The sequence below is a fragment of the Antennarius striatus genome, chromosome 1 (genome assembly GCF_040054535.1).
Source record: "Antennarius striatus isolate MH-2024 chromosome 1, ASM4005453v1, whole genome shotgun sequence".
Classification (NCBI taxonomy): Eukaryota; Metazoa; Chordata; class Actinopteri; order Lophiiformes; family Antennariidae; genus Antennarius; species Antennarius striatus.
In genome coordinates this window covers 1,725,015-1,748,883 of record NC_090776.1, presented here as the reverse complement: position 1 = coordinate 1,748,883, position 23,869 = coordinate 1,725,015, and the positions used below count along the sequence as shown (strand labels likewise).

Here is a 23,869-nt window from a genome sequence, read left to right as displayed (position 1 = left end):
TAATCGATCAGACCCAGTAGTCGATCCCAGAGGGCCCTAATCCGGGTCACATGAAGCGGAAGTCCGTTTAACTGAAAGCTGTCAGCGACCCTCCGAGCGGGATCCAGGCGTCCGACCCGGAGGTTCAGCCATGGTGTTCGAGTCCCTGGTCAGCGACCTGCTGAACAGGTTCATCGGGGACTACGTGGAGAACCTGGACAAGTCCCAGCTGAAGATCGGCATCTGGGGCGGTGAGCGCAGCGGCTCGTCAGCGGCGGTGACGCCGCCAGACTCCGTTAACGAATGTCACGATTTAGATGTGTGTGCTGGCCAGACGCGGGGGGGGGACACTGTCGAACATAACAGAACACCAGCTGTCAGAAAAGGCTCTAAGCTCGAATTCGGCTGACTTAAAATCCAGAAATCAGTTACATTTCAGAAGAAATGTTGACCTTTTGTGACATAAACATCACCCAAACCCCGCGAAAGGTCAGTGTTGACGCGCTGCTGAACAGGAAGGCGTTCATCGGCGACTGTTGAGCGATTCAAATTAAACACGAGCTGCGGATCTGACCGCAAACACCAGAAAACATCACGTGGTTTTACGTCGGCGGTGGTGTGACTGAACAACCCCCCCCCCCAATCCACTGACACACCTGTCTGTCCAGGTGCACTGGACCCAGATCTGAGATCAGGCTGGTGGTGAGGTCACGTGACCGTCGGGCAGGTCCTGAATGAATGACGAGATTGAGACATTAGCCTAGCCTAGCTACTATAGTCACTATCAATGTTAGCTATGACGGCTAGCATAAACAGTGACAGCATGCTAACATCAGTAAGCACTCCCTCTCATTTGCTAGATTTATTTATGTCAGCTGACATTGGCTATGTCAGCTGACATAGCCAATGTCAGTTGACATAGGTGATGTCAACTGACATTGCGCTCTCCAATGTCAGGAGAGTGCAGGAGAGAAAATGCCAATCCAATGTTCAAATGGACCGGAGAGAGTTATATATACTTTCATAGCCAATGTCAGCTGACATTAGCTAGGACTTGTTACGGTATCTGCCAAACTCTAGCATTAGCTTACATTAGTTATGACTAGTTATCGATATTATTGATTGGTGTGATTATTGTGTTACTGATTTCTCTTCGTCTTCTTCTTGTTTTGTTTTTTTGTTCTTCAACTTCTTCTTCTATTGTTGTCTTTCGTGAGTACCTACCGATCTTACCAGCGTCATGCTGCTGGAGGCCAGTTTAATGATCTCTATTATGTATTATTAATTAGAGGAATTATTATAATTAGTTTGAGTGAACAAAGAGCTTCCTCATATCGTAGTTTATTAAACTAAATGTTTGGTCACGTCTCAAACAAAGAGGCTGTAACTGAGCTCTTCTGGAACCACTTCCTCCTTCTGGTTGACCCGTCCTACCTGTTGAACAGGTACCCATCACTCACTGGCTGCTCTGTGGTCGCCATGGAGATGAGCAGCAGAAAGAAAACTTTCGCCGGATGCAGCTGTAAAAAGAAACAACGACTTTGTCTTTTAAATGACATTAGTTGGACTAATCTTCACAATAGTTTGAATTTATCTGAAACTAAAGCATCTGGTTGTGGGAAACAATTTTTATTTGCATCACTATTAATATTAGAAAATAAATAGATCGTCAGAACCTGAGTTTAGAACCTGAGTTCTCATCCTTTTTTTTTTTTTGTAGTTTCATGGGAAGTATTTGGCTAATGATCAGGTTGATTATTCAAATAATTAAATTACAAAAGCTTTTTTTCACTGTGAACTTTATTCTCAGTCAACACAAGACAAGCATCGCAAACTACAGATGTAAATTGTTTGTTATTATTATTATAATTATTACAATATTATTTGTTATTGATATTATTTTTTATTATTTTTATTATTGTTATTACTATTATTATTATTAATCACAAATGAATCGGATTTTTATTACATGATGAAGGTTGCTGCAACAGGAAAATGACCACTAATAATTCACTTTTTATTTTCTCGTACAACAACAACAGCCTCACTAAAATTACACAAAATAAAAACCTGGATAGAAAACATCGTCATGCAAACAAAAATAAGGTTCAGGTGATTAATGTCAACGGGAATGAGGTCGGGAGTTCAAACCCTCCAGGTTACCACAGGTTAAATCCAAAGGCTATGACAGGTTATAACCTACAGGTTAGTACAGGTCGTAAAAGTCAGACGATGTCACGACCTGAATCTGTCCTTTGTGTCTCTGCAGGAAATGTTGTCCTGGAAAACCTGAAGGTGAAAGAAAGCGCTTTGGTGAGTTGACCTTTGACCTCCGATGTCACCAGGTTTGTGTTTTCCAACATGGATGTGCAGCAACCAGTCGTCATATAAATTGCCGTTATTGATTTTGACAAGTTATTATTGATTGACATGTCCGATTGAGGTGAGGTTCTGGTTGGATGACATGAAAATAAAGGACAGTCTGATCAATGAACGTCTTCATCAACACAACTGATTACTGATCGCGTGACGGAGCTGAAGTGTGTTTGTGTTTCAGAGCGAGTTTGACGTTCCCTTCAAAGTGAAAGCCGGACAGATCGGTGAGTGGTGATGGAACTGAAAGAGAAGTCTCCTGATTGGCCAGCGTCACTCAGCTGCTGCTGACTTCCTGTTGATGTTTCTAGGGAAGCTGACCTTGAAGATTCCCTGGAAGAACCTGTACAACGATGCGGTGGTGGCCACGCTGGACGGGCTCTACCTGCTAGTAGTCCCTGGAGCCAGTAAGGAACCGTTCACACCTTCTAAAAACAGATTTTAAAACACAAGCATTCAGAAGCTCCGGTTGGTCGTCGCCAGATCAGCCAATCAGATTTCAGACAACCGTGCCCTCGTTGGGGTAAAGTTTGAACGTTCATCTGTGTTTCTGCTCAGGAAGTTATCAGGGGTGTTCGTCTCGTTGAGTCAAACGGACACGTCCATCGTGTGATGACGTCCTGGTTGGCCCGGATGAGGGCCTCCAGCAGGGTTGGAAGGTTCCCCTAGGCCTCGAATGCCCTACTGTGTTCTTGGACCTGCCCATTTAAAGTTACCCAAAGGGGGGGCTAAGGCAAGAGTGTCCACATCAGCTGGCCTCTTCAGGCTTTGTAGTTATTCTGAGATGGGGAGCACATCTGTTAACTTTTGTAATGTCTAAGAACACATCAACAACTTCTGTGGACCTCTAGTGTCCTGACCTGGACTCAAAGACTCCCACTTGGGTTCGTTGCCCCTTTCAGTGCTAGTCATCAGCAATCTTCTGGACCTATCTTCCTCCACAATGCAGGCTTTGATCCATTGAGACTCCTTGACCCTAGACCTCCCTGGAATGCTGACTTTGGTGGACAGGAACCTCACATTCACCACCTTTCTGGAGCAAAAAGACCTTCAGAGACTTTCTCCAGGTGACCCATAGTCTTGAAGAGTTGTTGATGACTTTAATGATGGGCTCAGATCGGTAAACTCCAGTTGTAGCCCTATCCCCGGTTCCTGTTCACCCCAGACCAGGAAGGGCCATGTCCCAACAGTCTCTGTTGCCTTAGGTTGTTGGGTTTAGTCGTCATGTGACACCCAGTTGTCAAACCCCCAACCCTCAGATCTATCTGTGCTCGGGAGTTCCAACCTTTATCATTTCTTCTCAAACCTTTCCAGAGAAGTTGAGGTTGAGCTCCCTCCAAAATGTTCCCTCAATGGGTTCTGTGTTGGGTCTTTGTCCCTCCCCTCCCTCTGGGATCGGTTTGGACCCAATGGTCAGGAAGACACATCACATGTCCCAGATACCGTCGTAGGAGGTTTCACGATAAAACACGCATTTAAAACTCAACCGTCTTAATTATCGAAACAAACGCAGTTGTTGAGGCGATTGAAATGAGCTGATTGGCTGATCTGGAGCCAGAATTTGTACTTACAGTACATACTAGCATGAGTTGTCATTTTGAATGGAGTGTGTTCTCAGTCACTGCATGTGTGTTCCAGCTGAAACAAAGATGAGAACGAGTCCATATAATGGTAAGACGTGGCGGTACAGAGGTGTTGGGGCAACTTCACCGTTTTTATGCTTTCCCAGCTTCCTGTTGGGGGCCCTCCTGAATCTACTTCTCATCCTGGTGACCTTTAGTCCTTCTGCGTTATGATTGGTTCGTATCGCTTGAGCTGGGGTCCCTTCAGGGGGTTTCTTACACCTTCTGAAGGTTATTTTTTTCTGCAGTTTGAAACTGGGTCTTTCTGGTAGTATGTACCGTGCTGATGATTGGCTGGGTGGAGGTGTCAATCAAATGTAGAATAACTTGTGTCCTCAGGTACTAGTCAGTGGAAATAGTTTTTAACAGCTTCTGTTAAAAGCATTTAAAGTGTGGTAGAACCATCTTTTCATATTCCTGACAGCCAGTCGCTTTGATGACGAGGTGATGAAGGTGAGTGACGTGCAAACGAATGGCAGATAGCAATCTATAATATTCATTCAAATGGAAGAGCTAAGCTAAGCACCGATAGCTTCTTGAGCTCGAAAAGGAAAGGCTGATTATATGAAAGTATGAAATGTCACGTATTTCTGAAGGTTAACAAAATGAACTTTAATTATCCCAACACAAAGCTGTTGGTTTCAAATAAAGACGCGACGAGTCTGTTGGTCATGAAGAGAGACTTGAGACACTTCATCAAATCATCATCTAACAGGAAGTTCCGGTTGAAGGCGAGCTCTCCTGTAGGAGTTCACTCTAGTGGGGAAAGAAGACTCGATTAAGAAGACTTGTTTTTGTGTCTTTGCAGCGATCAAATACGATGCAGCCAAGGAGGAACGTTACCAACAGGAGGCAAAGCAGAAGGAGCTGCATCGCATTGAAGAGGCGCTACAAATGGCTGCACGCAGAGGTGAGTTTGACCCGGTCTGACCTCTGACTGCATTCTGACCTCCAAGCTCTAACAGAACAGATTTAGAGTGCAGACATCATGTTTAAAAGTTTAAAACGCCTCCTGATCGTTTCAGAAACACATTTTTAGAGTTCAGTCACGGCTTGAGGGTCGGGGTCGTTCAGGACTTTCAGATTTAAATAATTGTTGAAGTTCAGCAGCGGTGCATTGTGGGTAAACATCACGGACCGCAGAGATTTGCTTGTTTGCATTCACACACTTCCCTCAGGAAAGACCAGTCAGTGATGCCAGTTAAAAACTAGCTTCAGGTCCAACTCACCTGTCTTTAGGGTAAACTGGAGGTGAACTCTGATTGGTCGAATCCAGGTTAGAATAATCATAAAACTAAATGAAGCCCGTTTGACTCTGAGCCGAGATGGTAGAGTGACATCACAGATCCATCAGTCATGTGATGTTTAGATGCTAACGTGTTGTCTGCTGTTCACGCTGCGTTTGCTGTCAGCATCTCAAACTGGAGATCTGCTGTTCAGTCTGGAGAGTGTTGTTTACAAGGAGCCTCATAACGGTAACACACACACACACACACACACAATTAGTCCTCAACATACAAACACAACTGGTTTCTAGAGGTTGTTCATAAGTTGAATTTAAAAAAAATATCAATCCTTAAACTCCATCTGAGGTCATTTAAATGTCATTACTACTGTAAATACTAAAGTAATCTCATTACTACTGTAAATACTAAAGTAATCTCATTACTACTGTAAATACTAAAGTAATCTCATTACTACTCTAAATACTGTACTAATGTTGTATTCCCTCAGACTGACCAGAAACAATTACAGGACATTAAAACATCCCATAATAAATAAAATCCAGGTTCAGGTGGTTTAGAGTTCAGTCGTTCTGATTAGACGTCAGTTTAAACATAAAAGTCTAGTTGAGGTCGTTTCTCTGGATTAACGTCTGTCCACCACAGATACTGGACTCTAGAAATCACTAGAAAACCTTTAGAGGCTCATAAATCATGTTTCTGTACAATAAACCAGAATAAAACACGTCATCATATCAAACATGTACGTATAGTTCCAATATCTACCGTTAAGCTTCACTCGTGATTCGCGTGATCTTTGTAATCTAGATTAGTTTATGATAAACTTTAATCCTGATAATTTAATCCTTGAGGAGAAGAAGAAGAAAACACCTCAAGGAACTCTCCACCAGTTTTTAAGATCATCAACAACAACAGTCAGTCAGCTGATCCGCCGTAGCATGTAGCATGTAGCTTACCGATCGCTTGTATGTTGATGACTACCTGTACCTCACGCAGCCTTAGCTTAGCTTAGCTTTCATTTGTGTCCCCTACCGTTACATTAGGGTTTAATGTGAACCTTCACCCCGCGGTACCGTCACATGTTCCCGACCCAGAGGCTGAATGTTTGCTGGTGTTCTCGTCCTCTTCTGTCTCTAACTTCCTGTCTGTCTTTAATGCTGCCAAAGTCCCCAAAGGATTCAAAAAACATAAAAAGGCCAAAAAAGGCTTGAAGAAGCTGAAAGGACACGACAGCAGAGCAGGTAAGGAGGACGAGGTTCATCCAGGTGGATCATTAGTCAGTTTGTTCAGAGACGCAGCGATGCTCCAAGGATGACTCATCAGTTTTATTTATTTTTATTGATTATTGTCTTTCCATTCTGGTGTTTGTGACGTCTGAACGTATCCATGACCTCGTCTCTGGATTGAAATCACTTTTCCTTTCTCATGAACGACCGATCGTGTCCCGTTTGTGGCTCAGGCATGAGGGTCAGCTGATCGGTACCGACCCGGGTCCGATCGGCTGATCGGTACCGACCCGGATCTGATCAGTCCAGGTCTGCTTTGTTCTCAGAGAAAGCCCAGGAGGAGAAGAAGGACACGTTCATGGAGAAGCTGGCCACCCAGGTGATCAAAAACCTGCAAGTGAAGATCAACAGCATCCACCTGCGCTACGAGGACGACGTGAGTACCGGTTCTGATCTGGATCCGGGTCCAGATTCTGGTTCTGGTCTTGATCTGACAGTCAGGCACTGATTCCCGTCACTGTTAGCTCACTGGTCATGTGACTGTTTCAGCTGCTGGACCCACAGCGCCCCCTGTCTATGGGAGTTACCCTATCAGAGCTCAGCCTGCAGGTGACACACACACACACACACACACACACACACACACACACACACACACACACACACACACACACACACACACACGTGACAGTCTCATTTACCTGCTGCTGTTGGATCTTTCAGACCACTGATGAGAACTGGAAGTTGTGTATCCTGAACGAAGCAGCAAAGGTCATCTATAAGGTGAGACGCTGTGACCTTCAGTGACCTTTGACCTTAATCAATCGACCAAAGTGACACCTCCCGACCCGATGTGACCCGTTTGTGTGTTTGTGTGTGTTAGCTGGGCCGGCTGGAGTGTCTGTGTGCTTACTGGAACGTCAACAGCCCCATCCTGCACAAAGGATCATGGGAAGAGATTGTGGTGAGTCCTGATTAGAACCAATCACCAACATGTGAGCCAGTCTGATGTGGTTTCAAACCGCCATGAGGACGGAGAGTCAACAGGAAACGGACGACTAGCTTTACGAGCTAACAACAGGGCAGTTAGCGGTAGCGCAGACTGTCAACAGGAAATAGATGGCTAGCTAGAGGCGCTAACGACAGAGACCTTGGATCACATGATGACCCTCAACATGTATGCGGAAATCCAGGAAGTTATGCCATCGTATTTGTGAATATTAAACAATCGTGTGTCAGCTGGTTGTCTTCTTGCCTCTGACCCCGCCCCCTCTCCTTCTGCTCCGCCTCCTTGCAGGAGCAGCTGAGGTTTGGCATCAGCAGGACGGATCAGGAGCTTCCACATTTTCACTACAGTGAGTTTACAGGAAGTGACCAATAAAATCCAAAGGAACTTCTCACTGATTGGTTGTTGTTTTTTTGCTTATAGTCTTCAAGCCGATCTTCGCTTCGGCTAAAATGACCATCAACCCAAACGCCGAGCTGGAGCTGAAGACCCCCAAAGCCAATCTCCACCTGGAGGTCCAGAACATCGCCATAGAGATGACCAAACCTCAGGTAAGAAGCACCTTTAAGGTTCTGGTTGGTTGGTGTTGGATTCTCAGGGTGGTGCAGATGTTTGAAGGTGGTGTTCTCCTCTGCAGTACCTGACGATGGTGGAGCTGCTGGAGTCCATTGACTGCATGGTGAAGAACGCCCCCTACAGGAAGTTCAGGCCCGAAGTCTCCGTCCACCAGAACCCCAAAGTCTGGTCAGTTCATCCAACATGACGTGTCCATTCGTCCGTCCGTCCGTCCATCCATCCATCCGGACCTTCTCTTTCCTGGTTCTCAGGTGGAGCTACGCCTTCAGCAGCATCATGGAGGTCCACATCCGGCGCGTCAGTCACATGTGGTGCTGGTCCAACATCCGGCAACACCGAGACAAACTGAAGACCTACAAATCCGCCTACAAGACCAAACTGCTGAGTCAGAACAAGCCGAGCCCGGAGGCGGATCAGCAGATCCAGGTTGGAACCGGTTTAAAACTCGCTGGGTTGCGTTTCCATTGACATATTGAACGGTGTTCACTTCCCACCAGGACCTGGAGAACCTTCTGGATGTCTTCAACATCACCCTGGCCCGGCAGCAGGCCCAGATGGAGGTAACCCGGACCTCACACCCGAGTCTGGTCTCAAGGTGTGGGATTTGACTCCATCATGACTCCCTTCCTCCTCTCCCAGGTGATCAGGTCGGGGCAGAAGTTGGCGGCAAAGAAGGCCGCAGGGGGGCAGAAGCAAGGTGGAGGGTTCTTCAGCAGCTTCTTTGGGAGGAAAGCCAAGAAGGAAGAGCAAGAGCCAGAGGAGGTCAAGGACCCTGAGGGTACGTGGAGACCGCCGGTGGTCACCGCGTTTATGCTTCCCCCAACTGCCCTCAAGTCTTCCTCACTACATCCATCCACCTTCTCTCTGGTCTTTCTCTATCCTGGTAGCTCCATCCTCACCAACCTTACCCCGACATCATCCATCCTCACCATCTCTCCATCAGAGTCTGCTCTCTCTAACTTTATCTCCAGAACATCTCACCCTGGCTGTTCCTCTGATGAACTCATTTCTGATCCCATCCAACCTGGTCACTCCTCGAGAACCTCAACAACTTCATTTGCTACAGCTCCACTTCCTGTCTTCTGTTCAGCTAGACAGGAAGTATCGTTTTATGTTGGACTAATCCGTTCATCATGGCTGTCCTCACCACTGTCTTCTAGACTTTGTCCTACATTCTACAATTTCAATTACAATTTCCTCCGGGATTATTAAAGTATCTATTCTATCAGAGACTCCTCTGACACTTCCGTCTACCCGTTCCAGCCTGTTGGATCCATTTCTTCACCTCTTTTTGCCTTACCGTTGCTTGATTGACTGTTGTTGTCAACCATTGGACTCTTGACATCAAGTATTTGAAGTCCTCAACCATCTCTAGTTCTTCTCCTTTTAGCCTCCTCTTCCTCCTCCACTCCTCTATATTCTGTTTTGCTTTGGCTAACCTTCATTCCTTTCCTCTCAAAAACTTGCAAAATATCCGTCCACCTGCCCCTTACCTTCCCTGCAAATCACAATGTCAACAGATGCTAAGCTACATGGTGCAGAGAAAGAAAATAAGAGATGGTGGGGAGTCTCTGTTTAAACATGAGTTGTTTCCTTGGTGATGCGTTCAGGTTCAGGGTTGGACCAGCTCATGACAGCTGAGGAGAAAGAGAAACTCTGCACCGCCATTGGCTACAGCGGCAGCTCTCACAACCTGTCTTTACCCCAACAGGTGAGATGCTAGCAAGTTCGGTAACCCCTATGATCAGAAAACAGATTGGTATAGAAATTTGAAGACACGCCCTGGTCCTCAGAGGATGAACCCTTCTGAATTAACGACTTCCTGCTGTGTGTGTCGCCAGTATGTTGCCATGGTCGTCACCTTCCAGCTCCACAGGACGTCTCTGATGTTCAGAGAGCGACCGGACATCCCTGAGATCCTCAAAGTCCAGATGTTGGACCTCAGCACCAAAATATCTCAGAGACCAGGAGCCCAGGCCTTCAGGTGAGTCTTCAGCATTGAAACACCAGATGTTCTTGGGTTTGATCTTCATAGTTCCTCATCGAACCCATTCTGTGGTCCCACAGGGTGGAGGCGGCCCTGCAGCACTGGTTTGTTACTGGTTTACAACAGCAGGGTGCGGTGCCGTCACTCATCGCCTCGGTGGGAGAAGACTCCTCCTCCCTGCTCAGCGTCGTGTTCGAGATAAATCCCCAGGAGAGCGCTGCCGACCAGCTGCTCAGAGTCCACTCGCAACCTGTGGAGATCATCTACGACGCGGTAACCACAACCGCCGGACCTCAGTTCCAATCTGTCTCCGACGGAACACCGGCGTGAGCCCTGTCCTGTCGTTTGTTTTCAGCTGACCGTCAACAGTCTGGCCGAGTTCTTCAAGACGGGCAAAGGCGTCGACCTGGAGGTGCTGACATCGGCAACGCTGTCCAAACTGGAGGAGATCAAAGAGAAAACGACCACAGGTCTGTTTGAGTCTCAAGGACACCTCTGATTGGTTCTGATTCAGTCCTTCTAGGGTTTGGTCCTCATCAGACCTCTGAATAATTCTGATTCAATCAGTCTGGGTAGGGGTTTGGGTTTGGTCCTCATCAGACCTCTGAATGGTTCTGATTCAATCAGTCTGGGTAGGGGTTTGGGTTTGGTCCTCATCAGACCTCTGAATGGTTCCTGTCCCTGCAGGTTTGTCTCACATTATTAAGACCAGGAAAGTCCTGGACCTGAGAATCAACCTGAAGCCGTCCTACCTGCTGCTACCAAAGTCCGGTTTCTACAGCAACAAGTCAGACCTCATCATCGTCGACTTTGGTAGCTTGCAGGTGAGCTCTTTGTCTTTTCTTTAGCGTATCTTTAGTTTGAGGTCGTTCGTGGTTTTTGCTAGCAGTGTTGATGTGTTGTAGACCTGGAGTCTCCAACTCAGGCCAGATCTGACCCAACGGGTCCAATGGTTTGTGAAGCTCTGAGTCTTTTAGTTTGTTGCTGAAGCTTTGAGATCGAACAGGTGTTCGATGTTCTGTCCAGATGTTGGTCTGAACTGATGGAGTCTTTCTAAAATGTCTGTTTGAAGCTGAACAGCGTCGCCCAGAGCGGTCTGACCTCATCGTCCTCCTTCTCCTCTCTGGAGGAAATCATGGACCGAGCCTACGAGAGATATGACGTGGAGTTACGAAGAGTCCAGGTGCTCTACAGCAAATCAGGTACACACACACACACACAACAAATTCACAACCACCTGGAGGTCGGTATTTTATCGTCTCGGTTGTCAACAACCTCAAGGTGAGGCCTGGAAGTCGGCTCGGCTGCAGGAGACGTCGCTCCAACACATCCTCCAGCCGATGGACTTCAGCGTCCAGCTGGCCAAGTGTATGGTGGAGAAGGACGCCAGGATGGCCAGGTACAGTCGGCGCCTGCAGAGGGGTGTCCCCTGTCTCTGTGGTCTGTAAGCTGATGTGGGTGTCGGTTCAGGTTCAAGGTGTCGGGCGAGCTGCCTCTGCTTCACGTCAGGATCTCGGACCAGAAGATCCACAACCTCTTGGACTTGGTGAACAGCATCCCACTGCCCAGCACAGACTCCGCCCCCTCCAGCCCTGCAGACAAGGTGCATGTTGGGGTTTTTTTGTTTTGCGAGTTCGGATCAGGAATGGATTGAGAAATATTTGACGTTAAATCACCATATTTGGGCGTGTTTCCTGTTGTAGGCGCGATTGTTGGCGGAGGCCAGATCGCAGGTGTTTAGTCTTCACCCGGCGCTCCTTGACGCCATGGAAACGGGTCAGTCCTTACTTACAACTCGTGATTCCATGTGTCACTTTTTGGTCTGTCGTGTAACTCTAAGCTCACGTTACGTTCGTGCGTCACCTTTCAGACTCCGATGAAGACAACAGCGAGAAGTCGGCCGACGAAGACCACCAGCGCGCTGCTCTGGCGGAGCTCACCGACCTCCAATTCAAATTTGAAGTCAAAGAGGTGGGGCTTTTTCTACTCGTACTGTGGGTGGAGCTCCCAACGAGGCAATCGGAAACCTCAAATGAGTTAGCGTGTGTCAATGACACGTGTGGTGCGTTCAGGTGCTGCTGGAGCTGACGCGACAGGCGCACCAGGAGAAGACCGTCCTGTCCTTCAGGGTGAGTCAGCTCGGTGCCGAAGGGAAGAGGCGGAGCTTCGACATGAACGTCACCTCCTATCTTCGCAGCGTCACGCTCGACTACTGCGACGTACCAGGTAGGATCAAGTCAACCAATCACCTGCCTCCGGGATGTTGTCATGTGATCAACGTTGGGTTTTATTCCTGCTTTTCCTTCCAGACGGCAGGAGTCCTCTCCATATGATCAGCTCCTCGGAGCAGCAGGGCTCCAACCTGCTGAAGGTGGAGTTCATCAAGGTGACGACGGCCAATGAGCTAACAGTCTGGCTGATAGTGGGCGTGGCTTGGGGGGATGATGTAATGGGTGATCAGACTGACCCTTGTTTCCGTTGCCCCGCAGGCCGACCCCTGTGGCCCCAGCTTCCAGACTCTGTTCGACAACACGGAGCAAACGCTGAAGGTGGGTGGAGCCTGTTTCCATAACAACAGAGGGCTGAAGCTCGTTTTGATGGTGACGTCGTCAGATTGACACACCAGCTTCCTGTTCCAGGTGGAGTTCTCCTCCCTGGACTTCCTCATCCACACCAACGCCCTTCTGTCCACCATCAACTACCTGAACAGCGCCGTGCCGCCGCAGCTCGGCTCCGCCCCCAACAGGGACGCCAAGAAACAGGCGGAGAAGACGGGACAGGGCTGGACAGGTGGGTGGGGACTGATTCCCCCCTGACTCCCCTTTGACTCGCCTCTGACTCGCCTCTGACTCACCCCTGACTCGCCTCTGACTCACCCCTGACTTGCCTCTGACTCGCCTCTGACTCGCCCGTAGTGACGAAAGGAGCCAAAGACGGCGACACCTTCAGCTTCAAGCTGTTCGCCATGCTGGGTTGTTTCCACGTGGAAGTGTGCGACGACCGCCGCAGCATCGCTGACATCAGAGTCCAAGGTAGGTTCCGTACGAGGAGGAAGAGGCGGAGCTTCAAATCAAGGCCGGCGTTTGACACGACTGTCGCCGCCCTGCAGGGATCCAGGCATCGGTGTTGGTGCAGGCGAAAGAGACGGAGGCGTTCGCTCGGCTCAGAGACATCGTGGTCACGGACGCCAACCCCAACAGCATCCACAGGAAGGTGTGAGCGCCCGCCTGTTGTCACGGTTACCGCAGGGACGGATGGGCGTGGCGTTGGAGTGTCATGTGACGAGTCGGCGCTCACCGTCTTCCCCTCTCCTGCAGGCAGTGTCCATCATGGGTGAGGAGGTGTTCAGCTTCAAGCTGCTGCTGTTCCCCGGGGCGACGGAGGGGGAGGGGTACGGCGACATGACCAAGGTCGACGCCAAGGTCACCCTGCGTCTGGGGTGCATCCAGATCGTCTACCTGCACAAGTTCTTCATGTCGCTTCTGGTCAGACGACACACACAAAAATACACCGACGCTAACATGATGCTAACAGGTAGTCCTCAACATACGAACATAACGGGTTCAACATATAATCTACATTTGAGTTCATTTAAATATTATTACTACTTTTTATAAGTAATCTCATTACTACTCTAACTACTAAAGTAATGTCATTACTACTCTGAATACTAAAGTAATGTCATTACTACTCTGAATACTAAAGTACTGTCATTACTACTGTAAATACTGAAGTTGTATTCCCTCAGAATGACCAGAAACAATTCCAGGACATTAAAACGACCAGGCAGAAACCTGACCTACATTGGTTCCTACATCATTTAGTTCCTACAGGAGGTCGAACCCGTCAATAACGAATAAAAGTGAACTACCAGCAGGTGGTGACAGAGTTTTCTGACGCGCAGTCTGTCGTCTACATTGCTTCTCTAACTCCCAACCTGACCTGAATTGTCTTCGGTCTCCATGTTAGTGAATGCCTCCGTGAACAGAAATGCATTGTGGGTACGTTTCCCGCTCAGAAGTTCACAGAGAAAAGAAGGAAGAAACATTGCAGGAAAGACCAAAAGACCACAGGAAGTGACATCAAAGTAAACTGTTCACTGAGTCTGAGACCTGCTGAGTCATGTTAACATGACGCGTAAAATCTGAACCTATGGGGTGTTAATGTTACGCTGCTCGGTGGTGGGGGGGTGGTGGCAGGAAGGGGAACTACAGTCGTGGGATACGGCGGTTTGCAGTTGTTCATATCTACGAATGTTTGTAAGTCAGATGTTTGTATCTTGAGGACTTCTTGTTTGTACACACGGGTACGCACACACCTGTATGGATCAGTGTTTTTACACTGTGTGGGGGAGAAGTGCTGGATCTGAACGTTAGACCGCGTTTGTTGGTGGGGTGGCAGGAACTCTAGTTCCTTTGGGTTCCTTTGGGTTCCTCTGGGTTCTCTTTCCATCTCTGTCCTCCCATTCTTTACCTGTGTTCTCTGTCCACCTGTGCGGAACCACCGTGACCCGTCAGAACCGACGGTTCCTGAGGAACAGCGTGACCGTTTGCTCTCTGACATGTTGTCTGTTGCATGTTCTTCTCTCCTGTCTCTCATGTCTGTGGTCTTGTCGGTGTCTTCTGTTCTTCCAGGCCTCTCTTAGCGTTCAGTGTGCGTCAGCCGACGAGGTACATTTCCCAGCATGCAGCTGTGAACTGCATCAGCTTTAGCTTCACTCAACGACTCCACCTGCACCTTCAGTCCACCTTAAATGTCACCTGGTTTTACCTGAGCAGGTTCACCCCCGTCCGAGGACCGGGGTTAATCTGAGGCGCGACGGCGAGGAAGCGCACACATCACGCCTCTCATGCGACACTACACTCCAAACTCACGTCCTTCATAAACGTGCTGTGCTACTCACTCAGACGCCATCATCATTTAACCCCCCCCCCCCCAGTCACATGACCTGTGCCTGTGTGACCTGCCCTCTCCTTGAAAATGGAACTTCATTTTTGTTTCAGAAACTTCCGATTGGATTTAGAAAAAAAATTCTCAGACTTGAAGCTTAATCTTCATCTCGAGATTTATGAAACAGAAATGACCGACACTCCTTCCAGGCATTGAACGCCTCACATCAGCTCCTTCTAACTCCATGAGATCCGTCTTCATCACGAGACTCCGGTTTGGTCCCGGTCTCACTCCGGATCTTTTTTTGTTGTTTTTTTTTGCGCTCCAGATGTTCATCGATAACTTCCAGACGGCTAAAGAAGCCCTGAGCGCCGCCACGTCTCAGGCGGCGGAGAAAGCGGCGTCCAGCGTTCGGGGTTTTGCCCAGAAGAGCTTCCGTTTGTCCATGGACATCAAGCTGAAGGCGCCGCTCATCATCGTCCCCCAGTCCTCCACCTCCCACAATGCCGTGGTGGTGGATCTGGGTCTCATCACGGTGAAGAACAGCTTCTCCCTGATGCCGGCTGAAGGCTTCTCTCTGCCGGCGGTGGTGGACCAGATGGACGTGAAGCTGACGCAGCTGAAGCTGTCCAGGTGAGGCTGGGGGGCGAACATCTCCATCTGCTTCGCTCGTTTGGGGCGCGACGATCAAAATCTGAATCCACCTGTTTTTAGAACCACGCTGAAGCCAGATTCCTCTCAGCCCGACATCGAGATCCTCCAGCCAATCAACTTGGAGCTGCTGGTCACCAGGAACCTGGCTTCTTCCTGGTTCACCAAGATCCCTGGAGTCCAGATCCAGGGAGTCCTCCGGTCCCTCAATGTAAGACTATCCTGTGGTTTGGAGTCTTCTTGAAGTGTTTCTCCAGGTTGAAACTGTCATGTGTTCTTCAGATGAGTCTGGGTGAGGAAGACCTCAGTGTGTTGATGAAGGTCCTTGTGGAGAACATCGCAGAAGGCAACAAGGAGCACAGCATGGATGTCAAACGTCGTGTGGCTCAAGGTAACGTTCCTGTCAGCGACGCTCGGTTCTGGTGGCGCGTTGAAAGAAGACCTGGAAGCAGAACTGTTTGTGTTCTTCTTCAGAGAGGGCGGAGCTCGCTGAGCTGCTGAAGGTGGCCGGATCGGATGGGGTGGGGGCCACCACCAACGGAGGTCAAGGGGAAAACACCGTCAACGTTCTGCTCAAGTTTGAAATCAAGGAGGTACGGATGATTGGGGGGGGTGGAGATGAGGAAATATCTGAGAAAGCTGAGCCGGATCAGGATTTAACATCCAGAAGAACACCGTTTGTCAGCTCCTCTTCCTCCGCCTCCTTCTACTTCCTGTTTCCTGTTTCGTAGGTGCTGCTCACCCTGAAGAAGCCCAGAGAACAGAAGGAGTCGCCCTTCCTGCTGTTTCACGCTGCTCTTCTGGGCATTAACACCAAAGTCAGGAAGTACGACATGTGTGCAACAACGTACATCAGGAAGATCACCATGAAGTGCCTGGAGTTCAAAGGTCAGCGCCTATCACACGCCGTGGTGAGGTGGTTCTCGATCCCCTGCCGGTGAACGATGATGGACTTTTCTCCATCTTCTTTCAGACGCCAACGGCGAGCCGCTGTGTCTCATCAGTTCCTCGGTGGAATCTGGAGCCGAGCTGCTCAAAGTGCAGTATTTCAAGGTGACGTCACGTCTGTTCACCTGTGGGCGTGGCTGCCTGTTCTCACGTGAGAGCGTGATTGGTTCTGGAGTAAAGGTGGAACTTGTTCATGAAGGTGTTTTTTCCAGGCGGACCGATCGGGACCAAACTTCTCCACCGTCTACAAGAACACGGAGCAGATGATCAACGTGAGTTCGTCCACGCCTCCCGACGCTCTGGCTTGAATCGCATCTAATTTAAATGATTTTCATGGAATTGTTTTCCCAGAATGCTTTTCAACGGCGGTCCAGTTGGCTCCTGATTAGTGGTTTCTTTTACCTCCTACCTACAGGTGACCTTCACCTCTCTCGACCTCATTCTCCACACTGAGGCTCTGCTGTCAGCCATCAACTTCCTGTCGGCCACGCTGTCGTCGGGCGGATTCCCTTCTCCAGACAAAGACGTCAAACTGAAGACGGAGGACAAGACAGTTTCTGCCAAGTCCAGTCAGTACCAACGTGTCCTTTGTAGAATCCCAACCTGAAAGGTCCACCCGTCTTTGACGTGATGATGTGTTTCCCATCAGCCACCGTGGTGTCACCTGCAGACAGTGGCGTCATCGACCTGAAGGTCATGATGACCTTGGGAGCGTTCAGCATCTTGGTCTGCGACCAGTGTTGCAACATGGCCGACATCAAGATCCAAGGTGCTGAATCAAGTGCTCTGTTTTTTTGTGTGTGTTCTCCAAACACGAGTGACCAAATTTGGTCGTTCCTGCAGGGCTTCATGGGTCTTTGCTGATGCAAGGACCACAAACTCACTTGTCGGCGAACCTGAGAGACTTCATTGTCCTCAACGTTGATCCCAGAAGCGTCCACAAGAAGGTCGGTGTCGTCTGTGAACTCCTCCCTCACCTCATTGGCTCATAGCTGTTCTTAGAGCAGCGATTTGGAGCTTTTTGATCTTTCAAGGCCCACGGAATATTGAGTTCTATGACTATAAACACATTGAAACTATTAAAAGAAAGTTTAGACTCTCTTCTTTAGTTATCATCGGTAGAACTTCAGGTGCTTTCAGTAGGAGCAGGATATTGATAGGGGATCTCTGCTGAATTGTCCCCCTGTCCCTCCCACTGAAAAACACAATTGGCGTCTATAGACATTAATGGCAGTCAGTGGGTTAAGGACTGATGAAACACAGTATTCTGTTATTATAGATTATAGAAACTGGGCTGAAGCCTCTGAGCCGCTCCAGCTGACTTGTGTAAACACACGTTCATCACAGACTTCCTCTCTAAACTATTTAAGTAGTAGTTCCTGATCTCCCCCTCTGTTGTCTAAAGCGCCTGCTGGGCTGCAGCATGTGTATTACTTCCTGTATTTAAGCCACACCAGGGGCAGGGTTAGATGGAGGCAACTGATTCGCTGTGGCGACCCCTGAAGGGAAAAGCCGAAAGGGAAAGAAGAAGAAGGACCCGAGCATCCAACTGTAGGCTTGGTTTGACAAATCATGAAGTCGGTGATCCTTCTTCAGAGCCGTTAGTAATTCTGTGACTCCCAGTCGGTCAGTCTTATACAAAGTCTGCTCAAATCATTCTGTGTGTCCAAATGTGTACACAGCTACACATTTCGATGGTGACTCCTCGGACTCCTCTGAGTCACCATCCTAGAGTCCCTCCGAGTCACCATTCTAGAGTCCCTCAGACTACCCTACACTCCCTCAGACTACCCTACACTCCCTCAGACTACCCTAGACTCTCTCAGACTATCCTAGACTCCCTCAGTCTACCCTAGACCCCTCAGACTACAATAGAGTCCCTCGGACTACCCTAGAGTCCCTCGGACTACCCTAGAGTCCCTCGGACTACCCTAGAGTCCCTCGGACTACCCTAGAGTCCCTCGGACTACCCTAGAGTCCCTCGGACTACCCTAGAGTCCCTCGGACTACCCTGGTCTCCCCTATACTGCCCTGGACTCCCTCATATTGGCCTGAATTGCCTCTTCCTCTTCCTGCCTGTTAGGCCATTTCAATTGTGGGCGATGAGGTGTTCAGCTTCACCATGAGTCTGACCCCCAAATCCACGGAGGGCGCTGGTTACGCCGACACCTCAAAGACTGATGGCAAAGTGAAGCTGAATGTGGGCTGCATCCAGGTGGTTTACCTTCACAAGTTTATCATGTCTCTGCTGGTGAGTGTCACAGATGATAGTGAATGTTAAATATATAAGTTTGTCTAAACCATTAAACCATTGGGGTGTCACACCACCGTCTCTTTATTGTTTCTTTATCTAGTTTAACAGTTTTTAATGTCTGTTCATTTAGAACTTCACCAACAACTTCCAGACGGCCAAAGAAGCCCTGACTGCTGCCACGGCTCAGGCAGCAGAGAAAGCAGCATCCAGCGTTCGAGACTTGGCCCAGAAGAGTTTCCGTCTGTCCATGGACATCAACCTGGACGCCCCACTCATCATCATACCGGAGTCTTCCACCTCCCACAATGCACTTGTGATGGACCTCGGTCTGATCCGGGTGGTAAACAGCTTCTCTCAGCTGCCTGTTGAGGGATCTCCACTGCCAGCCATCATTGACAACATGGACGTCCAACTGACGCAACTGAAGCTGTCCAGGTCAGTTAATGCAATTTCCTCCGGGATTAATAAAGTATATCTATCTATCTATCTATCTAGTTGATTCATGTCCACAAGACATCTTCAAACCAGAAACTACAAGACTAAAGATGTCAGCACTGAAAGACTTAATGGAGTGTTTAGAAACCAGAGGATCTGTCCGTCCCGAGTTTGGATCAATGGTCTGTTTATACTCTGGGTCTCACTTTTTTCTCAGAGTCTGTGCAGACCACATGTCTGGTGGTCCCAGCATCGAGTTACTGGAACCAGTAAACCTGCACCTGAACATCAAGAGGAACTTGGCATCTTCCTGGTACAAAAAGATGGTCCCCGTGGAGATCAATGGAGACCTGAAGCCCATGAAGGTAGGAGGAGGTTTATAGAGGGTAGAACACCTTCTATTCAGCTCATCCTGACCTGGAGTCAGTTTCAGCTTAAAAAACAGATGCTTGTCCATTCCTGGAGTTTTTGCCTCATGGGTTTGTTATATTTATAATTAATTTAACGACTTAGAAGATCATTGAGACACCTGAGTCTCACATGGAAGTCTTTCCACATTAAATATTACAAATTCTTGTTTTTGCCACCAGTTTACATTTACACCACCAAAGGTAAAGTGCTTCTGTCGACGTGTAGCATCACTAGCTTCCTCCAGATCCTGTTCCAGTCGGGTGTAGTCAGAGCTCACTTGAACTTGTGTCAGTACCATAAAATGGGTTCTGTTTTCTTAGAGATCCACGTTGCTCATGTCTTTAGGTGGAGCTGAGTCAGGACGACCTGAAGACGCTGCTGAGGATTCTGGTGGAGAATCTGGGAGAGGCCAGCAGTCTGGAAACCAGTGGTGTAAGACCGGAGTCCAGCGTTCAGCTGCAAGCAGACAAAGCCCCCCTCCCAGGTGATGGACTGAACCAGACTGATCTAACCAGTCCAACTGTCTCACTGGTCTTTGTTTCCTGCTTTTGATTGGTTGATTTTGATGTAATCTGTGTTGATGAGTCCAGGTGATGCTAAGAAGCTGTCGGTGACCAGTGATGAAGAGGAGGATGAGAGTCTGGAGACTTTGACATTTTACTTCAGTATCGAGTCTCTTGGATTGGTACTGTACAACAATGACCCAAAGCAGGTTAGTTTGATTCGGGACCAACAGGTCCAGGACCAGCTCCATGCTTGGTTGGATATTGGTGGTCTGATGGTCGTCCTTGTCCACTACAGCCGTTGGACCAGCAGCACCAGGAGAACCTAAGATTAGGAGAGTTTACCCTCCATCTCATAAGGACCTCAGGGAAGATCCTGACCAGTGGCAACATGGAGGTGACCACCATTCTAACCGCCTGCACACTGGATGATTTGAGAACAGGTCTGGAGAGGGTGACTTCACGGTAAGGGTCACAGGACTTGGGGTTTTTGGTGACAAGTCTTGATTCTGCAGTGACTCAGTGTTGGAACTCGGCTGTGTGGTCTCAGGATGGTGGGCTGCAGGGACGAGGAGCACTCGGAGCCCATGATTGACGTGACGTACCGGCAGAGAGCTCGGGAACGGGAAGTGGTGGCTGTCCTCCAGAAGCTCTACGTGTGCGCCAGCGTGGAGTTCCTCATGGCCGTCACAGACTTCTTCCTGCAGGCTCTGAGCTCGTCTCAGAGCAGCGTGTCACCACCAAGCGACAGACTTCCACTGAGACAGACCACAGAGCCCCGGGGCGACACCAAGACCAGTAAGACCAGCAAGACCAGCATACACAAGGACTGGCAGTACTGACATTAGCCAACTGGAGTTATGATCACTGACATTAGCTAACTGTAGCTAAGACAGCTGACATTACCTAACTAGCTAAGACAGCTGACATTAGCTAACTTATAAATGACTGTAACACAAACAGTCCGCTCTACCCAGACGCACTTGTACCGGGTACCGGGTCAGGAGGTTCTTCAGTCACTGGTGGGGGGAGGGAGGGCACTGTAGACCCAGAGATCCATCAAACCCGTCTCGTGTACAAAGGGAGAAACGGAACAAATCGTTTTACTCAGCAATAACTCATAGAAGCGTGCTAACTTGTTGAACATTGTCTCCTCAGACTCGCTGGTTCGGACCATTGTCCGACTGGTGGTGGTGGACCCGGAGGTGGTTTTTGTGGCTAGCCTGATGAAGGCCGACGCCCCGGCCCTCATGGCTTCTTTCCAGTGTGACTTCCACCTGGAAATTGAGGAGAACGGGACCCAGAACATGAGAGCGAACTTGAGATCGCTGAACGTTATCGCCTGCCCCTTCATCCAGGACAAACAGAACAAGGCGGTCACCACGGTAAGACAAATTCAGAGTTAACTGATTTGGTTCCTCTGGTGCAAAAACATCTAAGACTCAACCGTCTGAATCTTCTAGACCTCGTTGAGATTATGCATGAATGAGGTTAGCTTCCTGTCTGCAGCAGGAAGCTAACCTGATTGGTCTTGTGGTAGCACCTTACTAAGTTCCTTTTCAGTACTAAACTTTTTCTACTCCGTCACGACGTCCATGTAAATGTTGACTGGCCTGGTTCTGACAATAGTGGATGGTCTGGACCTTGACTGGTCTCACTATGTTCTAGGTGTTGAGACCCTGCTCGGTTGCCTTGGAGACCAAAACCCACCCCAACCAACCGCTCACTGGTTCCGTGATAGTGGAGGAAGTCATTGTCAAGGTAAATTAATGAATTGCAGTTTTCTGGAAACAACAGTCCAACAGAAGGACCTGCTGTCCGGACTGGGTCAGGTTCCGTGCTTAGAGAACTCCCCATTGGTCCTTTCTGCAGATCTCTCCATTCATCCTCAACACCATGTTGACCATTACGGCCGCCATGACAGCAAAGAAGCCTGACGAACGATGTCAGGAGTTGAAGCCTTCCACCGTAGACCTCTGGTCAGTCATGAACATCTACGGCTGTAACTACTGGTTCCTGGGAGTGGACCAGGCAATTGAAGCCACCGAGAGTTTCAGAGAGAAGGACGAAAGTAACGAGGGCGAGACCTTTGATGCAGAGGTCAAGGTATGAGCTTCCCAAGAGACAATTTTACTCTGAAAGGAGAGATTGGGCTGCTCGGACCTGTTCCTAATGCACCGTCATCCCACAGGTGGTCCAGGTGACCCTGGAATCTGGTCTGGGGCATCGAACCACACCCTTGCTCCTGGCAGAGTCTTCCTTCACTGGATCGGCCAAGAACTGGTCGTCTCTGCTGCGACTGAGAGCCGACATGACCCTGGAGGTGAGAAGTGGTCCTGAACATTCTCAACAGAACTAGAGCCTTGCCTTCAGACAAGATTTAAATGTCTCGGGGGGTAAGTCTTTGGGAACCAGTCACGTAGAGAGTTGTGTGACTGCAGGTGAACTACTTCAATGAGATCCACGCGGTGTGGGAACCTCTGATTGAACGGGTCGACAGCGGCAAACGCCGGTGGAACCTGGAGCTTGAGGTAAATCTATTCTTCCCCTGCAGGAATGTTCAACAACACGTCTGTCTCTGTCCCTCTCTGTCCATCCCTGTCCACTTTGTGAACTCTTGGACCGTCTGTCTTCCTTTAGATGAAGAACAACCCCGTCCAGGACAAGAGTCCCGTTCACGGGGACGACTTTGTCATTCTCCCTGAACCTCAAACAGCCATCAACATCTCTTCCAAAGACACCATGAACGTCACTGTAACCCAGTGCACCCTCAACGTCCTGCAGAACCTCTCCAAGGTAGAACACAACTTCTAGAGCCAAACTTTTTCTGTTCCTCCTACAACAATTGCCAGCGTCGCCTATTTTCCACTGGTATCTCTTCCAACAGGCATTCTCAGAGGGAACCACCTCCAGCTATGACTGCTCCCTGAAAGAGAAGGCCCCTTTCACCATCAGGAACGCCCTGGGGATCCCTCTCATTGTGCAGCACAGCGCCAACCTGAGGCCGGTGGGTTCTCCAGCGCAGGGGAAGCTCCACGAGCTGCCGGTGGACCAGAGCATGGACCTGGAACACTCCACGTTCGAACGATCGTCACGAGGAAAACTGTCGGCTCTGCAGCGGCAGGAGAGCTGCCTGTTTCACCTCACCATCGGTCAGTTCCCCACAGCGGTCGCCCATGAATTTGAGACACTTTCTTAGCTGAAGTAGTTAGGTTCTGGTCAGGATCGGTAAAGAACGCATCACAGACGGGTTGTTACTGATGAGCTGGCCATCATCCTTATCCCAAAAACAAGTTTAGCACAACTCGAATATGTCTCCTAATAGGACCGTTGGACTCATGTTTGTCCCTGTTCCTCTAGTTCCCTCAGGCTACAGTGAGATCTCCAAGGTGGCCGTCGACAAACCGGGTCGCCGTCTCTACAACATCCGTGGTCCGATGCTGCAGGAGGCCGTGTCTCTACTCCTGCAGATCGACGCCGCTGAAGGCAACAAGATCGTCACCGTCCGCTCGCCCCTTCAGGTGCCAACCAGAAACACCTGAGGGTTCCTCCTTGTCGAGGAACCGACAGCGTGACGCCGTCTTCCTGTCTTTTCTGTGTCCTCAGATAAAGAACCACCTCTCCGTGCCGTTCACCGTCTTGAAGTACTGCCCGACGTCCCGGAGGCTTCAGAGCATCGGTCAGGCCGAACCCGAGCGGGAGTTTCACATCGCCTTGGAGTCGTACAGGTAGCGTCACGTGGCGCTGATCGGTCTCTGATGGAT

At 49.2% G+C, this 23,869-nt stretch overlaps 1 protein-coding gene across 3 annotated transcripts in view; it reads left to right on the top strand.

Moving 5' to 3' along the window:
- The first annotated feature begins 21 nt into the window (after positions 1-21).
- vps13c (vacuolar protein sorting 13 homolog C) overlaps positions 22-23,869 on the top strand; it is a 37,366-nt gene continuing 13,518 nt past the window's right edge. The window contains exons 1-59 of one of the 3 annotated variants that reach the window (XM_068331026.1): positions 22-230; positions 2,249-2,292; positions 2,537-2,579; positions 2,664-2,759; positions 3,991-4,023; positions 4,783-4,884; positions 6,771-6,880; positions 6,994-7,053; positions 7,168-7,227; positions 7,328-7,408; positions 7,742-7,799; positions 7,874-8,001; positions 8,088-8,194; positions 8,278-8,452; positions 8,524-8,586; positions 8,666-8,804; positions 9,637-9,737; positions 9,868-10,010; positions 10,094-10,286; positions 10,369-10,483; positions 10,701-10,837; positions 11,086-11,215; positions 11,295-11,412; positions 11,484-11,616; positions 11,717-11,789; positions 11,884-11,984; positions 12,086-12,239; positions 12,323-12,399; positions 12,503-12,562; positions 12,653-12,803; positions 12,929-13,045; positions 13,123-13,226; positions 13,331-13,498; positions 15,232-15,536; positions 15,618-15,765; positions 15,837-15,945; positions 16,029-16,147; positions 16,286-16,442; positions 16,528-16,607; positions 16,715-16,774; positions 16,918-17,071; positions 17,152-17,271; positions 17,346-17,449; positions 18,586-18,753; positions 18,887-19,191; positions 19,409-19,556; positions 19,948-20,086; positions 20,193-20,314; positions 20,404-20,570; positions 20,656-20,903; positions 21,264-21,490; positions 21,774-21,866; positions 21,978-22,211; positions 22,297-22,428; positions 22,547-22,636; positions 22,746-22,901; positions 22,993-23,257; positions 23,466-23,626; positions 23,712-23,833. In XM_068331026.1, coding sequence (XP_068187127.1) covers positions 131-230; positions 2,249-2,292; positions 2,537-2,579; positions 2,664-2,759; positions 3,991-4,023; positions 4,783-4,884; positions 6,771-6,880; positions 6,994-7,053; positions 7,168-7,227; positions 7,328-7,408; positions 7,742-7,799; positions 7,874-8,001; positions 8,088-8,194; positions 8,278-8,452; positions 8,524-8,586; positions 8,666-8,804; positions 9,637-9,737; positions 9,868-10,010; positions 10,094-10,286; positions 10,369-10,483; positions 10,701-10,837; positions 11,086-11,215; positions 11,295-11,412; positions 11,484-11,616; positions 11,717-11,789; positions 11,884-11,984; positions 12,086-12,239; positions 12,323-12,399; positions 12,503-12,562; positions 12,653-12,803; positions 12,929-13,045; positions 13,123-13,226; positions 13,331-13,498; positions 15,232-15,536; positions 15,618-15,765; positions 15,837-15,945; positions 16,029-16,147; positions 16,286-16,442; positions 16,528-16,607; positions 16,715-16,774; positions 16,918-17,071; positions 17,152-17,271; positions 17,346-17,449; positions 18,586-18,753; positions 18,887-19,191; positions 19,409-19,556; positions 19,948-20,086; positions 20,193-20,314; positions 20,404-20,570; positions 20,656-20,903; positions 21,264-21,490; positions 21,774-21,866; positions 21,978-22,211; positions 22,297-22,428; positions 22,547-22,636; positions 22,746-22,901; positions 22,993-23,257; positions 23,466-23,626; positions 23,712-23,833 — 7,607 coding nt within the window. In that variant the 5' untranslated portion in view covers positions 22-130. The remainder of the gene's footprint in view (positions 231-2,248; positions 2,293-2,536; positions 2,580-2,663; positions 2,760-3,990; positions 4,024-4,782; positions 4,885-6,770; positions 6,881-6,993; positions 7,054-7,167; positions 7,228-7,327; positions 7,409-7,741; positions 7,800-7,873; positions 8,002-8,087; positions 8,195-8,277; positions 8,453-8,523; positions 8,587-8,665; positions 8,805-9,636; positions 9,738-9,867; positions 10,011-10,093; positions 10,287-10,368; positions 10,484-10,700; positions 10,838-11,085; positions 11,216-11,294; positions 11,413-11,483; positions 11,617-11,716; positions 11,790-11,883; positions 11,985-12,085; positions 12,240-12,322; positions 12,400-12,502; positions 12,563-12,652; positions 12,804-12,928; positions 13,046-13,122; positions 13,227-13,330; positions 13,499-15,231; positions 15,537-15,617; positions 15,766-15,836; positions 15,946-16,028; positions 16,148-16,285; positions 16,443-16,527; positions 16,608-16,714; positions 16,775-16,917; positions 17,072-17,151; positions 17,272-17,345; positions 17,450-18,585; positions 18,754-18,886; positions 19,192-19,408; positions 19,557-19,947; positions 20,087-20,192; positions 20,315-20,403; positions 20,571-20,655; positions 20,904-21,263; positions 21,491-21,773; positions 21,867-21,977; positions 22,212-22,296; positions 22,429-22,546; positions 22,637-22,745; positions 22,902-22,992; positions 23,258-23,465; positions 23,627-23,711; positions 23,834-23,869) is intronic. The other 2 variants (XM_068329416.1, XM_068330247.1) reach the window with 2 other exon arrangements.